The following is a 15,624-nucleotide window of genomic DNA, read 5'->3' on the forward strand; positions in this document are numbered from 1 at the left end:
TCCGTTCCTTCCCCATCTGATTTAACCTACTAGAACCTGACAGTAAGTCACAACATCTTTTTCAAGAGGATATGTTAAGACATTCTCTATGGGGTGAAAAGATGAAGTCAACACATGTTAAACATAGAGGAAACAGTGTACAATGGTAATGCCAATGTTGAAGAAGTTAGATAATATTCTTAATTGGTCCTTGTGTTAGTCATTTTTAAAATCCAGTACAACTTACCTATAATATTTCCTAAGGCCCATACTGCTTGCTCACAAACATTCTGATGTGGTGAGTGGAGGAGTCTCAAAAAAAGAGGTACTGCATCTGTAATTATAATTTAACAATTTTTAAAAACTTGAACTAATTAAGTTTCAATCTTAAGAAATTATAAACATAGATATAAATACATATATATGTGTGTATACATATACGTATATGTACACATAAATGTGTACATTATGCCATACTGTGAATTTCAATTCAAATAATGCATTTACAAACTCTTCTAAAACAAAGGTTATAATGTTCCAAAAAGGCAGGAGACTGCTAGTCTTATAAATAAGCATCCTACAGTAAACATTAAATTAAAAGTTAAATTTAATATTAAGTAAATGAACACAGAAAGAAAGAAATAGCTAATCTTTCCTATCCTGATGATTCTCAACCTTGATTATATAAACCTGTGTTACTGTATCCATTTAACAGGTTCCTATCCCTATTGAAAGATGGTCAATATCAAATCATTTCACAAGTTAAAGAACTACTTAGTAATAATAAAATAAGATTACCTTATACTAAAGAAATTATACTTTGTATTTTAATACAATGCTTAGACTTTACATACTTTACTTACTGCACTGAGCTAGGGAACCCTTCATTCAATCTTTCCTGTCCTTTTTCCATTTCTACCTAAAGGCTGGTCCTTATTTCTTTTCCGGGTCACCCTACATTTATTGCTCTTCAAATGATGAAACGAGTATGCCAGCTGACTCGAGTAAGAGTAATATTAATTTATATGAGAAAAATTGCAAAATGTTTTGTAGCCTAAATAGTTTAAATGACTCAATATTTCAATACTGAAAATAAGAACATTAAGGCATGCTATTAGAAAATAATTTGTATAAAAACACAAATCTCAAATTATCCCCCACAGAAAATGTATTCTTTAAATAGTAAGAGGAACATAAATGACCTATGTTAATGAGAAATAAAGCCTTTAAGGGGAAGGCCATAATCATCAAGGGAAACACTATAATCACACACTTTAAAAAGTTAAAACATAAAATGTATTCATTTACACTAATTCCAAAAATGAGAAAGGAAGTTTAATTTACTTACTAGATTGTACCACTGCTTGAGTCTGTGCAGAAGTTCCTGATGCTATGTTAGTTAGTGCCCATGCAGCTTCAAATTGTAACGAAGGACTAAAAAGCACATTAAAAAAATCTGTTAACATGAATGCACTTTAAAAACATTATGCTGAAGTTAAGGATGCATCCATTAAAAAAAACCTGAAATGAGCAATTGCTTTTCCAGAAACACCTCTGAACTTAGCTCCATACCAACTCCAAAAAACTATAGTGAAAATGGGAAAAGGTGTGGCATATTTGGGAGATGCTGAGGTCAGTCTGGCTGAAAGAAAAGGTTTATTTAAGAGGGTATCAGGAGATAAAATGAGGAATGCAGGTTGGAGCCATACTCTTGAGGTCCTTGAATGAATGTGTTTAGATCTTATGTGGAAGAAGGTAGTATTAAAGCCAATAAAGTTAAGTACCAAATTCTCCTAACTGCCCTGCCCAACTTTCTGTATTTAGGAGGAAGAGGAGTAGGAGTTAGCAGGAGAGAATTTACATAGATAGGTTGGGCACCTGGCCCTTTCCCTTCTTTCCCCAGCATTCTAGTAGTACTAGAAGCCACTGGGCTATCACTCTTTAATTCCCTGCACTGTCCTGAGGGGAGGAAAAGCTAAATAAGGAGGTTTAAGCAGGGACTAAAGCTCTGCTTTTTGTGTTACTGCTCCTGAGGGCTGCATCCTCTGTGTCTTCAAACTAGCCTCTCTACCTTGCCAGTTCCTTTTATACCTTCCTTTTTGTTCCTTTCACCCATGGCAGAAAGGGTAGTGGGGGAGGGGGGACTGCTGTTGTTTCCAAGGACAGAAGTAGGAGCAATGAATGAAGTTACAGGGAAACAAATCTAGGTTGTACGTAAGAAAAAAACCTAATAATTAGAGCAGTCCAAAGGGGGTGGGGGGGTGGGGGGGTGTTGCGGCACATGGCAGCAAGGGAGAGAAAGCCCAATCAAATTTTAGGTAACTCTTGTAAATCTCAAACTGTATGTCCAATAGGCTTCTCAAATTCAACATGTCCAAAATGGAACTTATAATTTATTGGCGACCACTCATTAGTTATTTTAGATAGACTGGCTAGAATTTTACCCCTTACAGTGTTGGAAGGACAGAATTTGTGGTGTACGTTACTATAGACCACCACCTAGTTAAGTAGAATCCACATGTTCTCTTTTGATTTAGTCTTAAGAGTCTACGGGCAGCTAGGTGGTGCAGTGGATAAAGCACCAGCCCTGGATTCAGGAGGACCTGAGTTCAAATCCAGCCTCAGACACTTGACATTTACTAGCTGGGTGACCCTGGGCAAGCCACTTAACCCTCACTGCTCCTCCCTTCCTCCCCCCTCAAAGAATCTGTCTGGAGTATAATGCAAGTCAGATTTTTCTGTCAGTCACAAGAATATCATCACTGACTTTTTTTTTTTTTTTAGTGAGGCAATTGGGGTTAAGTGACTTGCCCAGGGTCACACAGCTAGTAAGTGTTAAGTGTCTGAGGCCGGATTTGAACTCAGGAACTCCTGATTCCAGCGCCGGTGCCCTATCCACTGCGCCACCTAGCTGCCCCATCGCATCACTGACTTTTAACAAACAGCTTGCTGAAATCAAGACAACTATAACATTTCTATGAGGTACAAGAACTAACAAAAAAGAAAATGAGATCAGTTTAGCCTGATTTGTTCTTAGCAATCCCAAGATCACTTCTGGTGTGCAATAATTCCTTTTCTTACTATGAGAATCCATGGATTTCTGGAATTTTACTGTAGATTAATGTCAAGCTCATTGGTTTATAATTTCTGCAATACACTTTCCCCCATTTAAATGGTAAATTCCAATCTCTAGCACCTCTCCCATTTTCCCACAATTCCTGGAGATTATCAACCATAGCAATTTTAGGATCATATCTATAGCATTCTTTCAGTACCTTGAAATGCAATTAATTTTAGTTCAAAGACCTGAACTCATTTAAAATACCAAGGCACTTTAATTTCAATTCAATTCTGGGTAGTCTGTGCTAACTTATTTAGTCTGAAGACAAAGACAGAAATCAAATCAGAGTGGGTTACTTGGGTTTACCTTGTAAATTAATATATTATTTACCCAAAGCAGTGGACCTATCTTTTCTTTCATTAGCATTTTTTATTTGTGGCTCTAATTTCATTTTAGCCTTTCTAAAATGTGCCTTCCTAACATTCTAAGTATTTGCCTATATTCAATATTTTCTTTCTCAACATTACAAATGCTATAATTACATACATGTTCACTTTGTCATTGTTTCCATATGCCCAACTAGTTATTTCCTTTGGGTAACACTTAGATCAATAGCAGCACTGTCCTCTCTATCTTCTAAGCACTGTAATCATCAGCAAAATAAGTAATAAATTTATCATGAACTTTGGTTTGCTTTTATTTTGAAAAAATTTCTAATAAAGATCATTCAAGATCTCCATCAATACCATACTATTTCACTTCAAGACAAAGAAAGAACAATTGGTGCTATGCAATATTGATATGGGTGGCATTATGAAGTAATGAGATCCCTGCACTGGAAGAGTTTATGCAGAAGCTTGGATAGCCATCTGTCATCTGTTATTGTTGAGCTAATCCCTTGTATTAGGTGAGAAGGTTGGAGTAAATTATCTAAAATTGATTCCAAACTATCCAGTCTTCACCTATTAGGCATTAAACAGTAGATTTTGATGTGAGAAGTTTTATAGTTTGTCTTTGTTAGAGACAGATATCAATTCAATATTTTCTTTGGAAAGGGAGAAATGGTAGGAAAAGACCTGGGGCAAGATGTTTAATAGAGAACTAACGGACAAATAGGAATATAAGCGAGAGAAAGCTGAGAACTAAGCTGGGTCATTTAATTTTTAAATTTCCATTAATGGCTTAGATTAAAATAGATTCTAAATAATGTTACAATGTTGTTGATGATTCTGGGCAAGCCACTGGTGTCAAAATGTTTAATGTTTAAAATACTATATTCTATCATTTAGCTGATAGTTCTAAGTCTTTCCCAAGCTAAACCTGTTAATGCATTGAGCACAAAGTAGCAGTCAGTCAATAAACAATTACTAAATGCTTACTAAGTGTCAGGCACTGTGCTAAACACTGGGGATACAAAGAGCTCATAATCTAATGGGAAGACAACAAATAAATATGTACAAATAATTTGTATAAAAAATAAAAAGGAAATGAATGAGAGGGAAGGTGCTAGAATTAATAAGCGTTTGGGGAAAGTATTCCTGCAGAAGATGGAATTTTAGTTGAGACCTAAAGGAAGCCAGGGACAGTAGAGAGAGCACTTGAGGCATGAAGGACAAACAGAAAAAATGCCCAGAAGAGATGGAATTTCTGGTTTGTGGAGAAGCGAGGTGATCAGTGTCACTGGTTTGAAGAGTACATGGTGGGAAGCGTGAGAAAACTAGAAAGGTAGCAAGTAGCTAGATCACAAAGTGTGGTGGGGTAAGAAGCAGGCTGACCCACTAGGAGACTATTGCAATAATCCAGGTGAGGTGATGAGAACTGACACCAGAGTGGTGGCAGTGTCAAAGAAGAGGACATTTTAGAGAGATGTTGCAAAGATGAAGTTGCCAGGCCTTGTCAACAAATGTCAACATCGGTTATGGGGGGTGGCAGTGGTAGTAAGACATTGTGAAGAGTTGAAGATGATACTTGGGCTGCAAGTCTAGTGGATGGGAAGAAGGTATTGCCCACTATAGTAATAGGAAAGGGGAGTTTAAGGGGAAAAGATGAGTTCGGTTTTGGGTATGTTGAGTTTAAGATATCAACTGGACATGCAATTTGAGATGTCTAAAAAGGGGCTGGAGATGAAAGACTGGAGGTCACCAGAGAAATTAGGGTAGGATAGGTGGATTTCAGAATTATCAGCATACCAATGGGTAACCATAGGTGATGAGATCATGAAATAGAGTAGTATAGAGGGAGCAGAGAAGAGGGCCCAGAAAAGGACCCTGTAAGATACCTAAGATTAGTGGGACTGATTTAGACGAGGAACCAATAAATAAGACTAAGAAGTGTTCTGATAAGTAGGAGAACCAGGCGAGAGTAGTGTCCTGAAAACCTAGAGATGAGTGTCAAGGAGGAGAGTGTGTCTAGGAGGCAAGAATAACAATGTCAAAGGCTGCACAGAAGTCAAGGAGAATGAAGACTGAGAAAAAGCCACTGGATTTGGCAATTAAGAGATCATTGTTGGGACAGCTAGGTGGCGCAGTGGATAAAGTCCAGGTCCTGGATTCAGGAGGACCTGAGTTCAAATTTGACCTCAGATACTTGACACTTACTGGCTGTGTGACCCTGGGCAAGTCACTTAACCCTCAAAGCCACCTGCCACCCCCCACCCCCAAGATCATTGTTGTGGTAAAATATGAAAGTTTTTAACAGTCGGTTAGGATAACTGAAAGACGCCAGTTTTTCAAGGACCACCCTTTTGGGGAGGAGATGAACAGTCCGCCTGCTGCGCATGTCAGACTGCCTGCCGGGTACAGTCCGCCTGCTGCGCATGTCAGACTGCCTGCCGGGTACAGTCCGCCTGCTGCGCATGTCAGACTGCCTGCCGGGTACAGTCCGCCTGCTGCGCATGTCAGACTGCCTGCCGGGTTTTTTGACTTCCGGGGTGGAGAGAACGGGAGTAGCCTTTTTTGCCGGCTTGGCGGGACTCCGGGCGGCGCGGCACAGACGGTCTGACTCACTCCAAAGGTGGCCTAAATCGGTTTGGTGAGTTTTTATAAGGAATATAGACTAAGCCTAGATTTAAGACGATTTGTACTGTATTTCTGTTTTCCTATCCTTCTAATCAACAACACCTTATATACAATAAAGGCTCTATCTAGAAAACCAGAAGCTTCTTCCATTTACTAGTCTGGGAGATGAATTAAGGGAAGGGTTAAGTAGGGGAGATTTATGATCTAATATCCAATTTTAAATCTCACAGTTTGGCGACCCCGAAGGGACCTTAAGGACCCTCCCACCCTCCCTATTTTGGCCATAAGCCGGCTAATTCGGTGGTTTTTCAAAATACCCCCCCCCCCCCCCCCCCGCGGACTTTCCCTTTGTCTAGTCTCCCTTAAAGACTTTAAGCCTCTAAAAGTCTTGCTTTAAACAGAAAAGCCAGCCCAGTTTAAAGGGCAAGATGCTCGAATATTCTACCATCCCTTTGATTTTTCTCATCGGAATGTATTGGGACAGCATAACATCCCGACTTAGAGGAATAGTTTACTCAATGGTCCTTCATAACATTATTGGTTTTTTCCTCATTCAGGCAGCAAAAAGTTTTTTGTATAATAGTATACGTGAGAATCTTTGGGAAAATACGTTTAATATAAGTAGAAATTTTATGCCTGCAATTGAAATACCTTTTAATACCACATCCATAGTTCATACGACTAAGGATTTTATTTTTTTTTGTTGTTTTTTTTTTGTTTTTGTTATTATCATTGTTATGATGTGGGGGAAACTCTCACATATGGAGAGAGACCTCAAAATGGCTGTTTCTACTAGAGATGATCCAAATTCAGAATCAGATCAGCAGAAACTACTCCCTCTGCAGGAAGCTATAGAACATAGTAAGAAGGGAGTGCCAATTCAAGTCAGAAAATATAGCCCCTTTAGACCAAGTGACTTGAGCGCATGGAAATCAATCATCCCTAGTTTTGAGAAAAATCCAAACACTGTAATTTCACAGTTAAGGACTATATTTAATGCATATCAACCCAGTTGGGCTGATGTTACTTGCCTTTTGGAAACTTTACTGTCCCCAACTGAGATTACAGATATTATCTCAGCAGGAAATGCCCTTGTTGCGAAAGGTAAGGCCGATGTGGAATGGCCTCTAAAGGATCCAGAGTGGAATTATAATGATGATAGGGATTTCCAAAGATTAAAAGATGCTAGAGAAACACTTCTGAAGGGAATGGAATCTTGCTCTAGAAAACCGGAAAACTGGCAGAAATTTTTAAGCCTACCTCAGGAGGCTAATGAAAGACCAAACAGATTTTATGATAGACTTTGTGAGGCCGCTAGACAGTACACCAGATTGGATCCAGTAGATTTAAGAGATTCCTGTATCATTCTCAACACATTTGTTTATAATTCACTGCCAGAAATACGCAGATACTTTCTGAAACAATGTCCAGACTGGAGAAATCTCTCAGTAGATAGAATTAAGGAACTTGCAAATTATGTCTTTGACTCACGTGAGGAAGATCCAGATCACCCTAAACAGAGCATTCTGGCACCAGCGATTCCTAGTCAGCCATGTGGACACCGGAACAAGGACACTAAGGTGTGTTGTTACTGTCGTAAGGAGGGGCATGAATTGAGAGAATGTAGGACTTGGAGAAGAAATTCTAATTCTAATTACAGGCGAAATCAAAATAGAAATAGATCTTTTTGGAGGAATACAGAAAGGCAGTACCAGAATAATGGTAACCAAGACCCCCCTCAGAAGAGGACACAGGAATGATGGTGTCTTGGGGAGGAATGGAACATAGATAATGAAAGCCATATATTCCCAGATCCAGATTTTTTGAATGCACTTGTGCCAGTCCATTCACCTCCCCAGAGTAATGAACCACATGTCACCTTAAAAGTGGGGGAGACTTATTATGATTGTCTGCTAGACACAGGAGCCTCTAAATCAGTATTAGTAAGCAAACCAGATGCTGGGTGTAGACCTGTAGGATTTTTGAATGTAGTGGGAGTCTCAGGAAAGAGCCAGAGAGTGGCAAAATTGAATCCTCGCATGGTATCTATGGGGCCCTTAACAGTGGAACATTCATTTTTACTCATGCCTGATGCCCCTGTAAATTTATTAGGTCGTGATCTCCTTTGCAAGCTTAGAGCAACCATATCTTGTGCTCCAGATGGGGCTGTCTCCTTACAATTGCCAGAGGATACTGTTCATTTATTACCAATTTTACTTACAGAAGCTCAAGGAACAGCAGGGGAGGTATCCAAAATCCCCTCTGACATTCCTGAGTCTTTATGGGCCTCATCCCCTAATGAGGTGGGGCTCCTTAAGTCTGCCATGCCTGTTACCTTTAAAGTTAAGGGGGGACCACCCCCCTCCATTCCACAGTATCCATTGTCTAGGGAAGCAATAGAAGGGATCACCCCTATAATTGAGGCTTTGAAAAGCCAGGGTATTATTATTCCATGTCATCACTCTCCATGCAATACTCCCATTTTGCCAGTTAAAAAACCCAAGCCTGGGCCAGATGGTAAACCTGTTTATCGTTTTGTGCAAGACCTTAGAGCGATTAATAATTATGTTATTCCTAGACATTCCATAGTTCCAAACCCGGCTACGATAATTTCATCGATTCCCTATGAATCTACATGTTTCACAGTGGTAGACCTTTGCTCTGCCTTTTTCTCCATACCAGTACATGAGGACTTCCAATATTTATTTGCTTTTACCTGGAAAAATAGACAGTGGACCTGGACTAGACTCCCACAGGGATTTGTAGACAGTCCCACATTATTTTCCCAAATTTTACAGCAGGATCTGGCCTCTATTACCTTTAAGGGCTCCATACTAGTACAATATGTTGATGACTTACTTTTGGCCTCTCCTAATGCTGAAATTTGTCAGGAAGATAGCCGTCACTTACTGCTGGAGCTGCACAAGAGAGGACACAAGGTTTCCAAGACAAAGGTACAATGGTGTTTGCCCCAGGTAGAATATTTAGGATTTATTTTGGCTGCTGGAACTCGCTCTGTCTCTTCTAAGAGAGTCCAGGCCATTCAACAACTCTCTGCCCCCACTACTAAGAGGCAGTTGAGAGCCATTCTGGGAGCAGCTGGGTACTGTAGACAATGGATACCCTCTTTTGGTGAAATTACTAAACCCCTCATAGCTCTTACAAAAAGTTCTGTTCCAGACAGTTTACAGTTGGATCCCCAGCATCTCTCAGCCATAAAAGAATTAAAACGGGCCTTGTTATCAGCACCTGCCCTAGGACTGCCAGATTATAGTAAGCCTTTCACTCTCTTTGTGCATGAACAAAGGGGGGTGGCTTCTGGAGTCCTGACTCAGTCACTGGGGCCTAACCAACGTCCTATAGCCTACTATTCAATTCAGCTGGACCCTGTAGTGGCTGGAGCGCCACCTTGCCTTAGAGCAGTGGCGGCCACAGCGCTTTTGGTAGAAAAAGCCTCTGATTTGGTCCTAGGTAACCCTCTAACTGTGCAATGCCCTCACGAAGTGGAGGCTCTCTTACTACGTCACAGGACACAAGCCTTTTCAGATCAAAGGCTGGCTAAGTATGAAATAACCCTGTTAGGTAATGAGAATATCACTTTAAAACGCTGCACAGTTCTTAATCCAGCAACACTACTCCCTAACTTACCATTCTCGGGGGAACCGTTGCATGACTGTGCTTCTTTAGTTGATATGGCTGAAAAACCCCGTGATGATCTTTTTGATACACCTTTAGAAAATCCTGATCTTGTCCTCTATACAGATGGTTCCTCATTTATGAGAGAGGGAACCCGTTTTACTGGAGCTGCTGTAGTTTCTGATTATGACACCCTCTGGGCAGCTTCTCTGCCTTCCCATTTTAGTGCACAGGCTGCTGAACTTGTGGCTCTTACACAGGCCTGTAATATAGCTAAAGATAAGAGTGCCACCATTTTTACTGACTCGAAATATGGCTTTGGCATATGCCACTTTATTGGTATGATTTGGCGTCAACGAGGCTTTCTAACATCCTCGGGCAAGGCTATTGCCAATGGGGACCTTATCAAGGACCTCTTAGATGCCCTAAAACTGCCTTCTTCCCTAGCCGTTGTACATTGCCCTGCCCACACAGGGAATAGTGATCCTGTTTCAAAGGGAAATGCACGAGCCGATTCTGCAGCCAAGCTTGCTGCATTAGAAGCTCCTGAACATGTATTTAACCTTTCACCTTCTGAGGATATTCCTTCCAACCTAACCTATGACGATTCTGAAGTAGAAAAGTGGAAAAAGAAATTTAAGGCGAAACAGATCAATGGCATCTGGGTGTCTCCGGAAGGTAAGCCATTTCTTCCCCGGAAATTCTACCACCAGGTATGCCTCTCTGTTCACAGAAAAGGCCATTTTGGTACACAAGGCATTGTAGACTCTATTAAGAGAACCTGGATAGCACCAGGTGTGACTAATACAGCATCTCGAATCTGCTCGGGCTGCTCCACATGTCAGTCTTATAATCAGTATGCTTTTAAGGTCAAAGCTTATGGAGGGCGTCCTCTAGCATATACACCTTTTGAGCACTTACAAATTGATTATATTACTATGCCAAAAGCAGGACATTATAAATTTTGCCTTGTTATAGTTGATCAGCTCACTCGGTGGGTGGAGGCCTTTCCCAGCCCCCGAGCCACAGCTGCCTTTGTTGCCAAAATTCTTCTTAAAGAGATAGTACCTCGTTTTGGCCCACCAGCCCGCATCGATTCTGACAAAGGCACACATTTCACTGATTCGATTTTATCCCAAATCTACTCTTTCTTGGGAGTGACTCCAAAATTCCACACGCCCTACCATCCACAAAGTTCAGGCCAAGTCGAACGTATGAATAAAGAGCTTAAGAGTATGATTGGCAAATTATGTACTGAAACCCATTTGAAATGGCCTGATGTTCTACCATTGGCATTATTCTATCTACGAAGTAGACCAAGAGGAGAACTTCATATATCTCCTTATGAAATGCTTTTTGGTCACCCTCCTATCCAAGCTAAAACTTTTTCCCCAGTTTATACATCACTGGTGGGAGGTGATACTTCTGTTGCTTCCTATATACAGGAATTACAGACCAGGCTACGTGAACTCCATGAGGCAGGAGCTGTGGTCCAGGCAGGACCATTAGACTTTTCATTGCATAACTTCAACCCAGGAGATAAAATATATGTAAAGAATTTTCAGAAAACCAGTGGAACTCAACCTGCCTGGGAAGGACCTTTTCAGGTATTATTGACAACTCCTACTGCCATTAAAATTGGTGAAAAAGACTCATGGATTCATTGCTCTCATATAAAGCCTGCACCATTCATAGGTGAAGAGATTTCAGATAGACCTGAGGTAGACGCTAAAGAGGTAAAAACCCTAAAGATAGCAACTGTTAAAGAGCAAAGAGAGTTCAGAGGAAAAAGGCAGTTCCCATTTAATAATCCCACTGATCAGTTAAATGCTTTGGGACTCAGTCTTCGTAAAGTATCAGGAGACGGAAATTGCCTTTTTAGGGCTTTAGCAGACCAGCTAGAAGGTCACTGTAGAAATCATCTCAGACACAGACAAGAAGCTGCTTCTTATATGATTAACCATAGACAAGAGTTTGAGTCTTTTATAGTAAATGACTCCCCTTTTGAAGAATATGTTGATGAATTAAAGAAATTTGGAAAGTGGGGAGGAAATGATACAATTGTAGCATTTGCTAAGCAGCATCAGCTGAATGTTGTGGTTCATCAATTAAATCAGCCTTTATTGAAAATCAGTGGCACAGACAAAACTGATGCTAGAGAACTCCACATTTTCTACCATAAAGAACATTATGACAGCATTAGGAAGATCAATGACAATTCAGAAACCCCTGCCACTTTGGCATGCAGAGAATTGGGGAACCAGTTAAAACAATGTGGCATACCCCAAACTCTAGCAGCTTAAATACCTTAAAATTTAACAAGCATTTCCTTCCACAGGCAAAAGCACTGAAGCACATGGCCTAGTTTTCTGGCCCACCTCAATTTCTCCCACCCTTTTCCCTACCCTATACCTATTTTTTTTTTTTTATCCTTTTTGCTTTTTGTTTTGTTTTGACTTTTGAAAGGCACTGAAAAGACCTGGAATTCACCACACCTTTAAATTCTTTAAGAGCACAAAAGGGTGCTTAGCGAATCTTTTGCCTTTTATTTTTGGTTTTTGGTTTTGCTTTTTTTTTTTTTTTTACTTTTGTTTCTTTTGCTTTTCTTTAAAAACCCGATTTTGTAAACTAAGTGACTTTTCAAAGGCATTTTAAGTATATGCTATTGAATATTGAATCTTGCTTATTGAAGTCTTATTTCTTTTTGATGAATTAATCACCACTTTAAGTATCTGCTACTGTTATACTAGAGAATTCATGTATAAGATGATGTGGTCTAATTGCTAAAAGAAGATTATGTAATAATGTCTAAAAGAAGATTATGTAACAATGTCTAATATAATCAGCTATTTACATTCGTTTATTATTTATATGTCATTATACTCTGGGTATGGTTTGGAATTATTGTATATATCACTAATATATTCTCAGTTATGCAGCATAGCACACATTTTTACCATCATATTGTCTTTGGTGAAATTAATGAGATTTCAGAAATATGGAAACTTATCATTTCAGAGACTAACTTGCTGTGAACTCTGATGCAGGCCCTGGAGAGAATATATGTGCAACAAAAGGAGAGACAGGTATACATAAGTCCATGGTTTGCTTATGATGGTGACTATGTAGAGCACAATTACTAGGCACAGTCCAGTATTCATCCTCTCTCCCTCCTAATTTAACCTAATTTAACTGAACTTACTTATCTTTTTATCTCACTCAGTTGAATTCACCTGTGGCCTAGCACAATCACTGGCTGTCTCGGAACCATGAGATATGGTATGATAACCTTTCCATAACATTTTCAGGTGTCATGAACACATACTAAATTTGACTTTGATCCAGACACATGGTGGTAAAAAGTGTTACTGATTGCAAAATGCTATGCTAAGGTTTAGTAAAAAAAAAAAAATACAGCAATTCAAACAGTTAAAGAAGAAATCCAGCTTTCCAGACCAGAGTCCAGAATCCAGAATCCAGACCAGAGTCCAGAATCCAGTTTTCCAGACCAGAATCCAGTTTCCTCCTGATGATATCTTACCACTTCAAGAAGACAAGAGAACTCAGAGACTTTATATGAACTGTTTTGCTTTATTAGCTTTTACTATCTCCTTTCTGTTATATACTATCTGTAACATGTACTCTCTGCAGAGGCTCTCCCTTTGCAAGACTAATGTCAAAGCGTCGGTTCATGAGGAAAGAAAAAAAATCGCCCCTCTGGACAAAACTTTCCTCTCTTCCTTTTCTGTATTGTTGTTCGCATATTATTAGTCAGCAGAAGTTATTATATTCTTTTTACTGTTCCATCAAGGAAACATTCCATTTCTTGAGGAAGCAAAGGGGGGAAATGTGGTAAAATATGAAAGTTTTTAACAGTCGGTTAGGATAACTGAAAGACGCCAGTTTTTCAAGGACCACCCTTTTGGGGAGGAGATGAACAGTCCGCCTGCTGCGCATGTCAGACTGCCTGCCGGGTACAGTCCGCCTGCTGCGCATGTCAGACTGCCTGCCGGGTACAGTCCGCCTGCTGCGCATGTCAGACTGCCTGCCGGGTACAGTCCGCCTGCTGCGCATGTCAGACTGCCTGCCGGGTTTTTTGACTTCCGGGGTGGAGAGAACGGGAGTAGCCTTTTTTGCCGGCTTGGCGGGACTCCGGGCGGCGCGGCACAGACGGTCTGACTCACTCCAAAGGTGGCCTAAATCGGTTTGGTGAGTTTTTATAAGGAATATAGACTAAGCCTAGATTTAAGACGATTTGTACTGTATTTCTGTTTTCCTATCCTTCTAATCAACAACACCTTATATACAATAAAGGCTCTATCTAGAAAACCAGAAGCTTCTTCCATTTACTAGTCTGGGAGATGAATTAAGGGAAGGGTTAAGTAGGGGAGATTTATGATCTAATATCCAATTTTAAATCTCACATTGTTAACTTTAGAGATGGCCGTTTCAGTGGAATTATGATGCCAGAAGCTCAAAAGAGTGAGTGGAGAGAGAATGGAGGCAAAAATTGTATAATAGCCTTTTCAAGGATCTTAGCTACAATGGGCAGAAGAATCAAGTGAGGATTTTTTAAGATGGGTGAGAAATAGGCATGTTTTTAGCCAGAAGGGAATGAGCCAGTAGTCAGAGACTGAAAACAAAATGAGAGGAAGCAATTTGGAGAAGATTGGATGGAATGGGACTATTTGTGTAGGTGGAGGAGTTAGACTTGGTAAAGAATAAGGCCACTTCATCTTTTGAGATGGTTGAAACAGGAGATAGTGGGGGCAGCTAGGTGGCTCAGTGGATAAAGCACTGGCCCTGGATTCAGGAGGACCTGAGTTCAAGTCCAGCCTCAGACACTTGACACTAACTAGCTGTGTGACCCTGGGCAAGTTACTTAACCCTCAGTGCCCCAGAAGGAAAAAGAAAAAGAAAAAGAAAAAAAGAAACAGGAGATAGTGGCAGAAGATATATAAGTGAAATGAGATAAAGAAAAGGGGAATTGATGATAAATAGCCTGAACTTTTTCTGTAAAATATGAGGCAGTGTTCTCGGATGAGAGGGTGGAAGTGGGGAAGGGATGGGAGGTTTAAGGAGGGAAGAAAAGGTCTGGATAAGAAGAGATGCAGTAGGATTACCTAGCAGCAGTGAGAGGCCAGTTAAGATTATGTAACATAAATCTACAGTAAATCTAATCAGAACAGTTGTGTAATTTTCTCCACTTTCATTCAGCAGCAGATGAGCAGGAGCAAAGGCAGCAAATGGTGGGAGTGATCTAAGACTGAGGCTTGGCAAGGTATAATCAGAAAAATAGTAAGGGAACTAGGAAATCAAGAGAAAAGGATAGAGTTCAATTGTTTTACCCAGGAGGAGCCAAGATGGGGAAAAGAGAATGGCTAGTGCAGGCATGATTACCTGGGAAAAAATTGAGGGTTCAAGGCATTGGAGCTCACAGTGTAGACAAAAAGTAGTGTTTGGTAAAGGACAGCAGAGGGAGAGGTGAAAAGTCAACAGATTGTCAAATATTGAGATTTGGGAATTTCTAAACATGGAAGTGGCACATTTGTGGGTGATGGAAAGAACAAGGATATGAGCATCTTTGTCTATAGCTGAGGTGGATGGAGGAATAGGTTATGGGAAATTAAGAGACCAAAGAACTGAGTGGTTAGGGTTTTTGAGGGAAAGTCAATCTGTATACTGAAATCATGTAGTATGAGGACAGAAGTTGAGGAGCAGAGAAAAACTGTAATTCACATACCAAATTCATTAGTTTGTAAAGGGAGTATCCTGGAGTTCTTTAGAAAATAGCTACTAGGATTTTGATTGGGTGGTAGAGGTGAAGAGCATGAACCTCAAAGAAGGAATAATGAAGGTAAGGAGAAAACCTGGAAGAGGCAATGGCAAACAAAAGTAGTATTCCAACATGCCTATTTCTCTTCCATCCTA

General features: G+C 40.1%; 1 protein-coding gene across 1 annotated transcript in view; it reads right to left on the reverse strand.

The window, feature by feature from the left end:
* The window catches only part of KPNA3 (karyopherin subunit alpha 3), a 102,284-nt gene that overhangs the window by 22,223 nt on the left and 64,437 nt on the right, over positions 1 to 15,624 (reverse strand). The window contains exons 7-8 of the mRNA XM_043994742.1: positions 1,328 to 1,413; positions 227 to 313 (exon numbers count right to left, since the gene is read on the reverse strand). Of these exons, the coding sequence (XP_043850677.1) occupies positions 227 to 313; positions 1,328 to 1,413 (173 nt within the window). The remainder of the gene's footprint in view (positions 1 to 226; positions 314 to 1,327; positions 1,414 to 15,624) is intronic.

Source organism: Dromiciops gliroides, chromosome 3, assembly GCF_019393635.1.
Source record: "Dromiciops gliroides isolate mDroGli1 chromosome 3, mDroGli1.pri, whole genome shotgun sequence".
NCBI lineage: Eukaryota > Metazoa > Chordata > Mammalia > Microbiotheria > Microbiotheriidae > Dromiciops > Dromiciops gliroides.